This window comes from Pogoniulus pusillus, chromosome 28, assembly GCF_015220805.1.
Source record: "Pogoniulus pusillus isolate bPogPus1 chromosome 28, bPogPus1.pri, whole genome shotgun sequence".
NCBI classification, from domain to species: Eukaryota; Metazoa; Chordata; class Aves; order Piciformes; family Lybiidae; genus Pogoniulus; species Pogoniulus pusillus.
The window spans coordinates 5,851,282-5,868,161 of record NC_087291.1 but is presented as its reverse complement, the minus strand read 5'-3'; the positions used below and the strand labels follow the sequence as shown (position 1 = coordinate 5,868,161).

General features: G+C 45.1%; 1 protein-coding gene across 1 annotated transcript in view; it reads right to left on the bottom strand.

Moving 5' to 3' along the window:
• The window catches only part of ANKRD28 (ankyrin repeat domain 28), a 150,370-nt gene extending 139,866 nt beyond the window's left edge, over positions 1-10,504 (bottom strand). The window contains exon 1 of the mRNA XM_064167240.1: positions 10,410-10,504. Within this exon, the coding sequence (XP_064023310.1) occupies positions 10,410-10,436 (27 nt within the window). The 5' untranslated portion in view covers positions 10,437-10,504. The remainder of the gene's footprint in view (positions 1-10,409) is intronic.
• Positions 10,505-16,880: the final 6,376 nt, after the last annotated feature.

Here is a 16,880-nt window from a genome sequence, read left to right as displayed (position 1 = left end):
GAGAGCACTGCTAATACCAGTATGGCAGGCTTCCAGGGATAGGGAGCTGAATTTTTCCTCTGACAGTCTCCACAGACACTGCTGGCACTGCTATTCCTCCTGTCATTTGCAGAGATAGATTTCCTTCTGTAAAGTTCTTCACTGGAACTTACATAAGCCAGAGAAATAGTATCTCACTGCTCCCCCATGTAAGGGGCTGGACCTTGAGACAGGAAACCAGTCTGATACCCAGAATACTTCACTGATTTGAAACTAGTCTGATACCCAGAATACTTCACTGATTTCTACAGCCCTTGCAACAGCAAAAGAAAACCTTCCAGACTAAGCTTAGATGCAATCAATAGCTTTTTAATAGTCATGCTAATTCTTCTACAGAATTAATCTGCTACTTGTGGGAACAAAGTGATGAACCATGGTGCTTCTTACTTCCATGCTTCTAGTTATTATTTCATTATGTATGCAACAAAATTAATACTTTCATGATTACTAAAGCAGTTTTTAAAACATATGCAGAGCACTGCAGGAATTTTATCAACCTCCAAGTGAGGGAAACTCAAAATTAATTTGTTCAAATGCAAACTATGAAAAACATCACGTTTTTGTTAAGCAATTATGGGTTGATAAATGGTGCAAGCCTTGAAAAATGATTTAAAAGGATACCTAACAATGATTCACAGCGTGCAAAGGCAAAGCCCTTTCAAAAGTAGGAGATGTGGCTGCATGCATCTGTGTTCACCCTCCCAAGAGGACAAGTTTTCTATACTTGACTCAAAACCATTTGTTGCTTTTCTAAGTGTAGAAAAATAGAAAGCACTCTCTCCATGTATTATTCACAGCATTGATTTGAGATTATGGATGCTAAGAAGTGCCATATCTGTGCTGGAGAAAGGCACAACAGCTAGAAAAAGGAACCAATCCTGAAGTCCTTGCAAACCAAGCTCCACAAGGTAGCTGGGTATCTGTTGGCTGTTGGACCATCTTTGACTACACAGCTTGGAAGTTAATTAGAAGAGGTTTGCTGTTCACTGACAACCTGTGGCATCCTAACCATCTTACAGTCCTTCTCATTCTCACACTAGTGCTTTATAAATCCTTTCTTCACCTTTGTTTTGCTCTTGTTATGAAGAGTTTCATAGAATTCCTCCCCTGAGCTCTCTATTTTTTTCTAGAGTAGATTAACTTCATTATTTACATCCCTGATTGCAGTACTTAGAATGTCTTAAATTTATGGTAAGAAGAATAGACAAGTGTCTATAGATAGGTCATTAAATGTTGCTTATTCTTTTAAGTTCCATTTTAACAGACTTTGCATTCTGGAATCTAAATAGCTGTGCTCTTGTGGAAGGAGTGGAAGAAATAAATTATGAGCTGGGTGGTCACTATAGGATCTGGAATGATAGAGGACAGTAATGGCATTTGCAACCTTGCAGGTAACACAGAAATGAGAAGAGTTCTTCTACAAGTCCATAATACTGAAAATGGTCCTCTAGGGTGCAAGGACAGTTTTTAGAAAGCAGCAGATACAGTAGAGCTGTAAAACAAAATACTGCTCCTGGAACTGAGATGGGAGCAAAGGAAACAAAGCTATCAGGCAGTACCAACACAGGGCTCTGATCTGGCAAAAAGACTGCACAGCAATACAATATTAAGCATAAGACCTCTTTCTATTCATCCTTTGTTTTAGCAAACACAGCAAGAACTGAACAGAACTCTGTTTTTACAAAAGAACATAGGTTAGGGGTAGGGAATTCCATTAATATGACATTTCTAAAGCCTTCTTGTACCACTGCTTGGGATGTTTCACCAATTCAAAACTGTGAGTAATAATACCACTAAAAAAATGCTAGCATTTTGGTTTTCTTCACCTGCTTATTTTATGTGTACTCTTCCTTCATTTTCATCTACCAACAACACTTTGTGAGGGTGACACTGGTGAGAATTAGGTGTTAGCAAAGGTAGAGGAAAAGCAACAGACACCACAGAAATTTGAGGCAGGAAAACAACACTGAGTCCTCAAGCAGGAAAGACAGACTTTGCATAGACCCACTGTCAGAAGCAATGAACAGAAGAAGCAGATGATCTAGACAAGGAAGAAGAGAATACCAATTATCTTCACCATCATACAAAAGTGAGTCTGCAGCAATGGATTTAAATTACTACATTATGCATTAGTTACAGATTATTTTAGTATATAAACAACTACAGAACTTCCTAAAAGCGTTTTTTTCCTCCCAGTTCAGCAGCCTATGACTCAAGTAAGTCAGCCATGAGTGAGCTATGAGACAGGTAGATCCTTGTGCTCTCATGCTGCCTGCCACTGAACGATCAGGTTCCTGAATGGAAGCTACCTTTTCCTCCCTGTTGGTGTTACCAGTGTAGCTGGAGCTACAGAAATGTAGAGTGCAAAAAGCAAAACCTTGAAAGAGAACATTGAATTCTTCATGACTGCTAGAGATTCTGTAAGCTCCAAAAATGCTCATTTTGGTCTCAGTGCTTTAACTACTCCAACTGCATTCTCATTTTGTCATGCTGACTAGAATCTTTGTTTGTGTTCTCTTCTCTTCCTCTATTAAGGTACTGCAGCTTTGCTCTGTTACAGTAAAAACAATAAATTCAGATGTATCCATGCTTTCTTCTCTGCACTGGATGGAAGTAAAATACAGGATTTCAGCACAAAGTGAGAGTGAACCTCAAGTATGATTGCAGAGCAACCAGAAATAAATTATAAGCAAACTGTCATCAGGAGTTAGAAAAGTCATTAAGTGACAGCTCATTGTTTTGACAGTTCATTGTTTGAACGTACAAATACATTAAACATTTAGGATGGCCTGCAAACAGGTAGAGTTACATGCAAAATGTGAACATTCATTAAGTTCTCTTAATATTAGTTGGCAATTGAGGGGCATTATTTTCTGCTTTGTGGCAAGAAAGCCCCTCTCATCTCCCCATCTCTGTAAAGGGTAGTTCTGAAGTTCAACAACATAAGCTTAAACAAAAAGCTGGGGTTTTTTTTCCTCCTGTTATACAAAAGTCTGTGTCAGAATAGGAAGACTTTTGCTTTACACCCCTAAAATTCAAATATAGCTTCAGTAATTTTGTGAAATAAAGCTGTCCTAAACAGGCAGACTTTAGCCATGTAATCTATTTACATCACATCGTTCAGTCAATTCACACATATACACTGCTGTAGAAATAATCAATGAAAACACAAAACTATACTCAAATCATAGTAAAAGAGCATCTTGTTACAACAGAATTCATTAGATGCTTCAGCTAATGAGTAGTTCCTCAATCTACAATGATGCTAAAGATAACTATTTTGCCCCTCTTGCATTTGCCTATCACTGCTAGTGCTTCCTCTTTAACTCTGCACCCATCAAGCTGGCTCCAAGCCCCATCTTCCCTTCTCTCCCTACTATGCAATCCTACCACTCAAGCATCAGCTCTAGTTTCTATGCTGAAACGAGTCAGTGCTGTGTAATTCATCAACACCTGAGCAATCACAACTGATTTAATACGGTTAAACTGGTCTGTTCCAGCTGGCAAGAGTGCTAGCATCATCATGGATAGGAAGAACAACGTTCACTTAAATATTAAGGTTCTGTCTTCTTTTGCACAAAGGATAACACCTTTTTTTCTTCAGATTCATCTTCAAATGCCAGATCAGAACTTGTCCTCCACCCCCAACAAGGAAGGAAAACAAAACTCCCAAGAATCAGCACTGTAAACACGCTCCAGGCACTTAGCAATGGATTGCTTTGGGTGCATTCAATGGATTCCTTTGGGTGTATTTATTGATGCAAAATGTTTTGTGATTTCTGTTAGGAGATAGGTTATTTAAACACAAACAATTTAAGTGACTTTGTAACAGTTAGTCACTGTAACTAAGGCAACGAGCCTCCCCCTCAATTTCTAGAAATAGGAATAGAGGTAAGAACAAAATGAAAGTTGGTGGAAGCAAGAAAATAAACTATCAGATATTATTTTGATCTCAGGAAGGCCCAACTGACTAGAAAAAGATAGAAGGTAGAGCAACTGAAAAACAAACTAGCTGAGAAAAGATGTAGAGGACAAGAAGGGTGAACAGAAAGGGATCTGGGGGTGCTGATCGATATCTGCCTGAACATGAGCCAGCAGTGTGCCCAGGTGGCCAAGAGAGCCAGTGGCATCCTGGCCTGCATCAGCAATGGTGTGGTCAGCAGGAGCAGGGAGGTCATTCTGCCCCTGTACTCTGCACTGGTTAGACCACACCTTGAGTACTGTGTTCAGTTCTGGGCCCCCCAGTTTAGGAGGGACATTGAGATGCTTGAGCGTGTCCAGAGAAGGGCGACGAGGCTGGGGAGAGGCCTTGAGCACAGCCCTACGAGGAGAGGCTGAGGGAGCTGGGATTGGTTAGCCTGGAGAAGAGGAGGCTCAGGGGGGACCTTATTGCTGTCTACAACTGCCTGAGGGGTGGTTGTGGCCAGGAGGAGGTTGCTCTCTTCTCTCGGGTGGCCAGCACCAGAACAAGAGGACACAGCCTCAGGCTGTGCCAGGGGAAATTTAGGCTGGAGGTGAGGAGAAAGTTCTTCCCTGAGAGAGTCATTGGACACTGGAATGGGCTGCCCGGGGAGGTGGTGGAGTCGCCGTCCCTGGAGCTGTTCAAGGCAGGGTTGGATGTGGCACTTGGTGCCATGGTCTGGCCTTGAGCTCTGTGGTAAAGGGTTGGACTTGATGATCTATGAGGTCTCTTCCAACCTTGGTGACACTGTGATATTAAACTGATGTTATTCCACAACCCATTTCAGTGAGTAGCAAAAATGACAACAGAGCTCTGGGAATGTAGCAACCCACAGCAGATAGAAGATTGCTATTTCAGAGTATCAATATTTAGTAGTTTGCTACAGGAATCAACCTTTGTGGGCGTAAAGGAAATCACATCTGCAAAGGAAAGTGCACATTTGCTTCTTTCCCCCCCCAATATTCGCCTCCAAGTACTGCTCTTGGATGCTATCTACATGAATAGACCTTTATAACCCGCACAGAAGGCCACTGAGTTAACAGGATCTGCCATAAGGATCTGACTGCAGAATCAAGGCTCCCTTTGTTTCTCCTCCACCTTTTTTCCCCTCTCTCTCTATTTTTTCCTTTTTCTAAAAGAAGTTTATTTTCCTGACTGAGAAGAACTGCTTGTTGGCAAGTCAGAAGTTCCCAACTTATCATCAGGGAATCTGATCCCCCCCCAAACGAGCACGTGGTAGATCCAGGTTCTCTCAACACATTCTAATGGAAGGTTTGGTAATTACTTCACATAACAAGATAAACAGAGTTCAAGTTACTCAAAGTTTTCCATCAATTAAAGACACTTATCTTTTCAGTACAGGGGAGTTCCTGTTCTGGGGTTGTAAGAAATAACAGTAAGACTTACACTGTCTTGAGAAGTATTACAGCTTTCTAGTTTGGTTATCTTGTATGCAGTTAAAATAGATTAGATGTAAATTTTAGAGGAACATGTGATGGAGAACAGAGCACAAAGAGCGGTTCTCAATTCCAACAAGATTCCTTGAAGTAACACTTCTGTAAAGAACAGTATATTTGAAGCAACTTACACCAAAAAAATCAGATACATCTCATTAGTCTACATCTGAACCGAATTTGTAGAGCAATACCATGCAATCCCATTCTCACCATATCCCTCCCTCATCAAACAGCAGCAGCTCCTTTTCATCACCACAGGAGAACATTCCTCCTCAGTGTAACAAGGAACTAGTTGGGACATTTATTCTTGGCATGAACTCTAAAAGAATGAAGTCTAACGCTGGCAGTAATGAAAATAGCAACCATAGAGGCATTCAGAGCGTTCACTATGACACTGCAAACATTTGTTTAACTGCCAATTGAACGAGATCCATCTTAGCTAAAAGAAAGATATAAATGGGCAATAAAGAAGTCAGTGCTCTCACTGTTCAAGGACTTTCAAGATAAGTGGTCACTCCAATATCCTCATGCAGTTTTTCATACTTTCCACTCACATCTGACTTCTGGGAATAAATGTATTGCCTCAAGCACGGTCTAGTAGGCAGACAGAAAAATCCCATACCAACTTCTTTCAAATGGCCATTATTATGACTCCTAATACTTCTTCATAGTACAAATTTAAGATTCAGAAATCAAGAAATGGATAATTAAGACCACGATGTACTGCAAAAAGTAATAAAGCTTTACCACTACAATGATGCCATTTATATATAAATACCTTTTTTGGTTTTATGGTTTTTATTAATGATGCTGCATCCAATAAGCTTTGCCACAGATAGTTATAGAGTTAGAAAAAGAAATGTTGAAATGTAGCAAGTTTTTATCAGAGCTTGATGCACTTCAATGAAACTATAGTGAGATGTAGGCATATGCTAACCTAAAAGATGACATGTAGGCAGGTATGCAGGTAAGGCAACATAAAAGCAACTAATCCCTCTGTTGTTAGGCAACACAAAATTTACCTACCCATTAAGAAAAACTAGGCTGTCAATTACTCCTTAGGTATAGGCCAGACTAACTTTAAATCCTTTAAAGTAAATGAGCTTAGAAACTGTGACTGAAAAGCAAGAGAAGACACTTAGCCTTTCACAGTCAGCTAGGCAGAGCTGAGAGGGCTTTTATATAGGAGACCAAAGCATACCATTACAGAGACTCACAGGCAAGTTACTCCTTTTTTCTTCTCTCACTACACACGCCTCTCCCAGCACCAACCGCAGCTTCCTACAGAAGAGCAGCACAGGGCTTCAGGAAGAAACAAGCTCTTAGAGCCTCCCTCTCACCAGGCATTTCAGTAGTACTGCAGCTTCTCACCTAAAGAGCCTGCTACACAAGCAGCAATCTACGAAGACAGTACAAAGGCAAACAAACTGAAAAGCAAATACTTTATCATAAGGTACACTTTCTGCACTTATCACTGCCTTGAATGGCTTAACCTTCAGTCACAAAACTGGCAGATTTGTTTTCTGTTTCTGAATGTCTGTCAAACACTGCACAACAAACCAAAAGCATCAAGGACAATCTACAGCTTCTAACCTGACACTTGAATAATTCCTCTTTCTATCCCAGACTTAAAGTTCACTACTGAACGTTACAGTTATCCACTCTTCTCAGTACAGTTCACTTCAGCTTCAAATGCAATTTTTGCAAGTGTGGGGTTCTGATACCTAAGATACTCCATAAACAAACCTAAGTCACTTCTGAAAGTACAATGTACACTTTGAATTATTTTAAAACATATTCCAATCTCGTAGGTTAGAACTGCCAAGTAATAAAGCCCAAGCAGTGTTAACCCAAATTTGAAGAGAATGCACTAAGTGGCTACTTGTTAACCCAAAGAAAGGTCTGCTCTTCTCAGTGCAGGGAAAAACTCTATTCCATGAGTTAAGCAGATCAAGTCACCTTCCAAAGCCATCCAAATATTTGAGCTTCACAAACACATTAAGCATCAAAGGATCAAAGTTTTGTTTATCAGTGTCCCAAGTAATTACATCAACTGCCAGCGGAACTGGGATTTCGCCCTCTGAGCTAAACAGCCTCAGAGCAGAATTTCTCACCTCACTGTAAGTTCTCAAGCACTGCTTTTATGCCAAATTGCAGTAACTCGAAAAAAGCTAAACTACAGCAAGTGTAAGACAATACAAAGCTGCTCGTATGCCCCTGTTCTGCCTCACCCCAGCATAACTGACATTTAGATAATTAACACAGTCCTTCTATATTATCAAAGGGGAAAAATTTAACAGCTTTGTGTTGATTTTGAAAGAAAAAATAATTAAAAATCCCAAACAAACAAAAAAAAAAATCACAAAGCACCTTAAGAATTAAAGTAACACTTTTGGTCCAGAAAACTATTCATCTGGCTGCTGTAGAAGAAAACTAGCAAATCACTTTCTTCCCCTCTCCTAGTGGAAGAGCGCAGCCAGCCCTTGCACTCCCCCATGAAACACAGACACCACTCAAGACAGACTTCACTACAGAGACTACAAATGCCAACGGCAATTTAATTCTCTCTTAATGCACCACTGTGAAGCAAAGTCTATGGTTTAAGCAAACAAAAAACATGTTTCATGAAATACTGAAGACAAACACCTCCATTTTTATATAGTACCACAGGTTCCTTTTTATAATGAGCAGGTGGTGGTACAATCTTATCAGAGCATCTAGTCCTTAAGACATCTTGCACAACACCACCGACCTCGAGGAAGTGTTTTCAATCAGAAGAGCATCTCTCATGTTAAAATGTTTCCTCATCACTTTTGGCTTTCTTAAAGAAATTTTAACATAATTTAGTTAAAAAAAAAAAAAAACAATTTCTCAAGCGACTGAGGTTTATCCAATGGAAATACAGCTCCTGCAAAAAAATAACACTCCCCCTACAAAAGCCTCTTCAAAACCAGCACTCTCCTCTGATTCCTTTCCCTGCTTCTACCAACCCCCTTCTACGAGAGGGATTATTTCAATTCCCAGTGTATCAGTGCACCTTTACAGACCTACAAAGTCTCTTAAAAAATCCACCTCACACTTCCAGATTAAAGCCTACCTTACAACAGAAACTGAACACCTATCATACATTACTGTCAGACCAAGTGGTCCCACAGTCCAGCATTCCACCTCAGCATCGGTTCAAAGTGGGATCCTTCCTGGAAGGGAAGTTCTGAAATGCAGTATTTTCATGTTCCCATAATCACGATGGGGTTTTAGCAAGTTAACAATTCATTGCAGAGCAGTTGTAATTCCTGGCTTCAGCAGAAAGGCTTATTTATCTGAACAAGTCTTCATTTCTGTGGAGAGCCTCCCCTTGAGGAATACTAACGAAGCCTAAAAGAAAAAAATACCTAACTCAAAGACATTAAACGTATTTTGAGTCCACAACTGCTGTGCATTCACAGGTGCAGCTCATGAAAACATGACACTTGGCTATCTTTACATAAAATACAGTAGGGCATAGAGATCCCAGCCCCACACTGCTAAACACTTCAAGAAAAAAACAACTCGAGAGACCGTGCAACCCAAGTGTAAAAAGACAGAAGTATATGCAGACGGATGGAAGGACCAGCAGTTAAGGATGAGTTGATACTTACCAGCATAATCAGCAGACGCAGGATATCAGCTGCCTAACCACCACCAAGTTGCTAGGTGTTTTTTGATGTGGGGCTTAGGGTTTTTTGGGTGGGGGGTAGGGTCTCTAAGTATAGTCACTTATCTTACAGCAGAGTACCAAGGACGCCAACGGCAGGGTGTATGAGTTTTCAGAAAGAATGTGGTCTAACACAAACGAAAACACGAGAACACATTTCCTAGCAAGCATCTTTTTACAGGCAGCAAACTGGCACAGCAGACCCTCCCACCTTTGTATCTTGATACTGCACAGGAGACAATAGGTAGGACAGGGGAGACACCAGGGAAGGACAGAGCAGCAAAGCCAAGTATTTCCTTAAGCCAGGATAGAAACCGAAGAGTCTAGCAAACAAAGAAGGGTGGGATGCCATGAAAGCAATAAACCACTGAAGGCACGAAAAACCTTCTGGTTTTCAGAAGGGGAAAACGGGCTTGGGGAAGGTTTGTCGAGACCACGGAGAAGAAGGATTGAGCAGCCGAACAAAAGATTTTAAAGGCCTGAAAGGGAAAGGTGGTGTGCGAGGGGACGGGCAGGCATCTCTCGGGCATGTGAAACTGGGAGCGCCAGCACCACCTCGGTCCCGGTTCGGGAGAGGCGCCAGCTCCCGTTCCCAGGCACGCCGCCTTTCGCCACGGCTCCCGAGCCGCCGCAGCCTAGTGTCTTCCAGAGCGGTCCCCTCGCACCGGCCAGTCCCTCGGGCCCAGGCTCCCCCGCGCTGCACCATCGGCAAACAGAGCCATTTCCCTTCCCGAACGCGGGCCAGGGACAGGGCTGGCATGGGGGAGCTCGCAAACACCTTCATCACCTCTCCCGGGCCTCCGCTCCTATGGAGGGAAGCACGGCAAGGACCCGTGGACGGTGCAGCCCAGTGCACGCAGGACGCCATCCCTGTTTCTGCCCCGGGGCCAGCTCGCCGCAGAGGTATGGAGAGGAGGACAGGGGGCGGACGAGCTGCTCCGGCCACCTGTTAGGCCCGATACCTGCGCGGGGCGGCGGCTCCTGCCCGCCCAGCGGGGCCGCCGAGGGGGCACTGGCGCCCGCACGAGGAGCACATGGCGCCTCCTGCCGCCGGGCGGGAGCCATCCAACCCCGTCCCCGGCGGGCCGCAGCAGCAGCAGCCATGCTGCCTCCCCCTGCCCGCCGCCTGTCACACGCACAAGCACACTACAGCGCGGAGGGGACGGGAAACGGTGCGCGGCCGCCGCTCCTGGCGGCACCAGGAGGAGAACGGAGGGAGGAGAGATGAGGACGACAGCAGCCGCCCCCGCGTACCCACCTGCTCGCGGAGTTTGAGGAACACCATGACGAAGCCGCCACACCGACCCACCGGCCGCCGCCTCCGGCTACCACCGACTCGGCTCCGCTCGCCGCCCCGCCCCCCCGCCGCCCGCGCGCCAGCCACGCCCCCTCCTCACCCGCCGCGGCCGCCGGCACCACCCCGCGCCGGAGCCTCGCGACGAACGCGCGGGCGGCGGCTCGCGGCAGCACCGCCAGGGGCGGGGCCTCCTCCCGCCCCGCCCCTCGGCCCCGCCCCCACCGCCCTCCCGCGCTGCGGCGAGCTGCCCGAATTAACCGCCCGCCGGCATCAAAGGCCCCGGCCCGCACCACCAAGGGCGGCGCTGATTGGCCGCAGGAGGCTGGGCGGAGTAAGGGCGGTGCTGATTGGCGGATGGGCGAGGCGGGCTGGCTAGCCGCGGAAGGTAGCGTGGGGCTGGCCATGGCGCAGGGTGGGGGCGGCGGTTCCCGTAGGAGTCGCCGTTAGTTCTGTGAGCCTTGTGTGCGTCCCCCGGTGAGAAGAGATCCGAGTTGGTGGTTACCGGCACAGCCAAGCTAGGAGCGCGGCCTTAGAAAGCGATCTTCCAACAGCCGCCGGCTCCGGGCAGCATTCTGCGCCAGGCTCATAGGGTTAGAATCATGGAATCATAGAATCAACCAGGTCGGAAGAGACCTCCAAGATCATCCAGTCCAACATCACCCAGCCCTAGCCAATCAACCAGACCATGGCACTAAGTGCCTCATCCAGGCTTTGCTTGAAGACCCCCAGGGACAGTGCCTCCACCACCTCCCTGGGCAGCCCATTCCAATGCCAATCACTCTCTCTGTGAAGAACTTCTTCCTAATATCCAGCCTAGACCTACCCTGGCACAACTTGAGACTGTGTCCCCTTGTTCTATTGCTGGTTACCTGGGAGAAGAGGCCACCCCCCACCTGGCTACAATGCCCCTTCAGGTAGTTGTAGACAGTAATAAGATCACCCCTGAGCCTCCTCTTCTCCAGGCTAAACAGTGCTGAGTACAGGGGCAGAATAACCTCCCTTGTCCTGCTGGCCACACTGTTCCTGATGCAGGCCAGGATGCCATTGGCTCTCTTGGCCACCTGGGCACACTGCTACCAGCACCTCAAGGCCCCTTTCTTTCTGGCTGCTCTCCATCCACTCTGTCCCCAGCCTGTAGTGCTGCTTGGGGTTGCTGTGGCCAAAGTGTAGAGCCCTGCTTTTGGCCTTGTTCAATCTCATCCCACTGGCCTCTGCCCACCCATCCAGCCTGCCAAGGTCCCTCTACAGAGCTCTTCTATCCTCCAAGGATTGACACCTGCTCCTAGCTTGGTGTCATCTGCAAACTTACTGATGCTGGACTCAATCCCCTGATCCAGATCATCAATAAAGATATTGAACAGGACTGGGCCTGGGGCACACCACCAGTGCCAGCTGCCAACTGGATGTGGCATCATTCACCACCACTCTCTGAGCCTGGCCCTCCAGCCAGTTCTTGACCCATTTCAGAATGAATCTATCCAAGCCACAAGCTGCCAGCTTTGCCAATCCTATTTTATCCCATACAGGAAAACCTTAACATTGTCTCACTGTCTGAATTGATTTTCTTGACATCTGACTATGTCCAGAAATTATGATAATGACATGGAAATGTTTTAGCTAATTTAAAATGAAATAAATTTATGAACAGAATTGTATCAAAATATGAAACAGGTAGGTTTTGACTCTGTGGAATGGTTGGGGACTGTGATAACAACATGGTAAAGAGACTGATGGTTGTGGAAATTAGAGATAACTTTATCAATGCGGTCAGTGAAGGAGAAAATGACATCAGGAGACATTGCCTTTGTCTGTCCCCAAATTAGACAGCTCCTTTTCAAAGTGAAGAGAATGTCCAGGAGCTGATAAAGTTCTGCTTCTTCCTGTGAAGCTTATCAGCTTACAGAGATATTCAGAAAACCATCTACATTCAGTTCACCCTTTATTTAGAGTCATTTCTGTGTGCAGACATAAAAATGTCACGCTAGTACCTCTGGCAGTGTGGACATATGCACTGTTTTGGTAAGGAAAGGTGAATCTATCTTACTGGTTCCCTGACTCCTTACTTCAATACTCACGCTATAGCTGGAGACCAGACCTATTGTTTTTACTACATGTACTTCAAAATATGGTCAACCAACTCGTTTCTGACCCCAGATCACTGGTTTGTTGTGAGTGGTTTACTTTTTGCTTTGTTTGCTTGGCTCTTTTGGGTTGGTTTTGTCATTGTTGTTTTTTTCCTGTGAGTCACAAGATAAAACCCAGAGAAGTTACAATACCTGTACTGGAGATAGCTGTCTGTTCCAGATTAAGCAGAGTGGTTATTAATGTGGCTTCTAGACATGAAAGTGGATAATGCAGAAGTGGGGAGTGTTCTGGATGTTGTTTGCCTGATACCAGTCACTTGCAGGTGGATACACACTGACATGCTGGAGGGCAGGGATGCCATCCAGAGGGACCTTGACAGGCGGAGAGGTCAGCCCAAGTCAACCTCATGAAGTTCAACAAGACTAAGCGCAAGGTCCTGCAATTGGGTCGAGGCAATGCCAAGCACAAATCCAGGCTGGGCAATGACTGGCTGGAGAGCAGCCCTGAGGAGAGGGACTCGGGGGTGCTGGTGGATGAGAAGCTCAGTATGAGCTGTCAGTGTGCTCTTGCAGCCCAGAAAGCCAGCCAGAGCCTGGACTGCAGCAGAAGTGTGGTCAAGGGAGGTGATTCTCCCCCTCTACTCTGCTCTGCTGAGACCCCACCTGGAGTACTGCATCCAGTTCTGGAGCCCCTGTGACAAGAAGGATGTGGAGATGCTGGAGCATGTCCAGAGAAGGGCCACGAGGATGCTCAGAGGGCTGCAGCAGCTCTGCTGTGAGCACAGACTGAAAGAGTTGGGGCTGTGCAGGCTGGAGAGAAGAAGACCCTGAGGTGACCTTCTTGTGACCTTTCAGTATCTGAAGGTGGCCTACAAGAAAGCTGGGGAGAGACTTTTTAGAATGTCAGGTAGTGACAGGACTAGGGGGAATGGAGCAAAGCTGGAGGTGGGGAGATTCAGACTGGATGTTAGGAAGAGGTTCTTCAGCATGAGAGTGGTGAGAGCCTGGAATGGGTTGCCCAGGGAGGTGGTTGAAGCCCCATCCCTGGAGGTGTTTAAGGCCAGGCTGGATGAGGCTCCAGACAGCCTGATCTAGTGTGAGGTGTCCATGCTTATGGCAGGGGAGTAGGAAGTAGATGATCCTTGTGTTCCCTTCCAACCTGACTGATCCTATGATTCTATAACTAGATGATCCTTGTGTTCCCTTCCAACCTGACTGATCCTATGATTCTATAACTGGATGATCCTTGTGTTCCCTTCCAACCTGACTGATTCTATGATTCTATAACTAGATGATCCTTGTGTTCCTTCCAACCTGACTAATCCTATGATTCTATAACTAGATGATCCTTGTGTTCCCTTCCAACCTGACTGATCCTATGATTCTATAACTAGATGATCCTTGTGTTCCCTTCCAACCTGACTGATTCTATGATTCTATAACTAGATGATCCTTGTGTTCCCTTCCTGGTTCTATGATTCTATTCTATGATACTTTTTCTCAAGTTACAGTATGTATTATTGTCCTATTCTTATTCCAGGCCACTTATAAACCAGTCCAAATGGTTATTGTAACTGCAACAAAAACCCCCATAATATCACCAACAATATTACCTGATCTGGTAGTGTCCCACAGAACAGAGCATCTGACTTTTAGGCAATAGAAGTAACTGAAATGAAACCTCAAAAGTTAACTATAACAGTGCTGTGAGGAAATGAGTGCTTCTTGTTCATTTATTACCACATATTTTGGGATAACTCCACCTGTGTTATTTTTAAATGCAGTTACAAGACAGGCAACTGTCCAGGCATCCCTTAGGAATGTCAGCAGACTATGAGTGTGGCCATGCAAACATACTAAAAGCCATGACATTTCTTTCCATATTCAGAATATTCACCTGCAGAGGACAATAATTTCCACAACACTTTTTAAACCGGAGAGTTTGTAAGTTATTAACAACGCAGCTCTCCTGGGGGCACACTTTCAGCAGAGCACCAGAGGCTTTCACTTCAAGGCTCCCATTCGAGTTAGTGTTAAATCTCCAGGCTGTAACCTATCCCAGGGTGTGTAACACTACCCTGTGTTTTAAAGATAGGACCATGTGTGCTGCACCGAAATACAGAATAGGATCAAACTGGGGAGACCACAGAAACTTCATACTGCAGATACTTTGTGAACTCATCTGAAACATGCTCATCATTTATTTGGTTTGCCAGGAATGCCTATGTATTTAGCTCTTTCTAACCAAGGGAAAGTGGGTGTTTGTTCTTTTTTTTTTTCATCCTTTACGTGGATAAACAGGCACAGAGGTCAACAGACTTACACAAGGTCATGGCATGAGTCCCTGCTGTGGCCAGGAATAGAATCCAGGAGAGCTGATTGCCACTGCAACCACTGTCCCATACTTCTAAATCAAGGCAGGTCTAAATTTATTTTTGTGCAGAACACAAGATGTCTAAAATCAATATAATCTTATAATTTCCTGGGGAGGGATGCATCAACAGAGATGTTGAGGTGCTGGAAGGTGTCCAGAGAAGGGCAACAAAGCTGGTGAGGGGCCTGGAACACAAACCCTATGAGGAGAGGCTGAGGGAGCTGGGGGTGTGCAGCCTGCAGAAGAGGAGGCTCAGGGGAGACCTCATTGCTCTCTACAACTACCTGAAGGGAGGCTGTAGCCAGGTGGGGTTGGTTTCTTCTGCCAGGCACCCAGCAATAGAACAAGGGGACACAGTCTCAAGTTGTGCCAGGGGAGGTCTAGGCTGGATGTTAGGAGGAAGTTGTTGGCAGAGAGAGTGATTGGCATTGGAATGGGCTGCCCAGGGAGGTGGTGGAGTCACCATCCCTGGAGGTGTTGAAGCAAAGCCTGGATGAGGCACTTAGTACCGTAGTCTAGTTGGTTTGCTAGGGCTGGGTGCTAGGTTGGCCTGGACGATCTTAGAGGTCTCTTCCACCCTGGTTGATTCTATGATTCTATATATAAGCAGAATATTTTATTGATATTTCTTTAACAAAGTATTCTGGTTTGTTTCTATAAATAAACAAGTGCATCAAAATGTCCTTTTGCCACGTGCATTGTCCTTCATAATGGACAGTATTGATGAACTGGAAACTCCAGTGAGATGTGATCTTGCAAATTAGTTTTTCAGGCTTGGCCAGGTTTTCAAAGAGCGACACCCAAAGCAAAGTACAAAAGAGAATGAGTTTTTGGTCAGTCATCTTGTCTAGCTGGAAGCTTAACGCAGTGCTAGAGTCTTGTTGGGTGTTTTTGTGTGACTTGCTGCACGGGGATATTTTGTTAAAGATGCATTTCACCAGGACTCTAGCAAAGCATTAAATGAAATCAGGAGTGGAGGGATAGAAAAGTATTGCAGTGCAAGTGCTGATTTTTATGCAAGAGGCAAAAACGTCTGACTTCTGCACAAGAAGTTTCTGAGCATCTCAACCCTTTACTTTCTGCTGCTAGATGATGCCAGCATCATTCCCATATTCCAGCCAGCTTCTCATTTAAAGAAGATTTCTGCATACATAAATTTCTTGTCCTGATGAGCTAGGGATGTCTTCTTGACTCTATCCTCTGTTTTTTGCTTTCAGTGTGGTTTGGTTTCAGTTGCAGAAAACTGACTCCAGTTTATGGTTCGCATATGTTGTTAAAAAGCTCTGAAATGGTTGCTTGGAGTGGAAAGGAAAAGACTTTTTTTTTTCCAAATTGGCAATTTCCAGGTGAAGAGAGACCTCTGAAAATTAGCTGCATGTAACACAATGTGAGCTCAGAAAGAAGAACAGTTTGATTTTCTGCTTTCACACACCCAGGACTGCAGGAGTAGGTGTCATGAAAACAGGGACAGGGTGTCCTGCAAAGCCGGGGGAAGATGAAGGCAAGCTTGTTTTACCAGTACCACAGCTGCTGCAGTAATGGTCAGCTTTCTCAGCTCTCATTCCCCTCAGGACTGCAGTACAACTCAAAATTGCAGCAACTAGATACTTGTATTCTCACCCAGTAATAATGTATTGCCTGCTGGCATTTTATGTAGATGGCTGTTAGACATATGAACGTGGCAGTGCAGCTGCATTGCCATCCATCAAGAGCCTCAGATAAAACTTTTCAGCTCATACAATATACTTACAGGCTCCTGAATTCCTACAGCAGAGAGCATTTCATTGTCCAAACACAGTGAGAGTATGGTCACAGTACATCCATTGTGGAATAAAGGTATCACAGTATCACAGTATCACCAAGGTTGGAAGAGACCTCACAGATCATCAAGTCCAACCCTTTACCACAGTGCCCAAGGCTAGACCATGGCACCAAGTGCCACATCCAACCTTGCCTTGAACTGCCAGGCTGGAT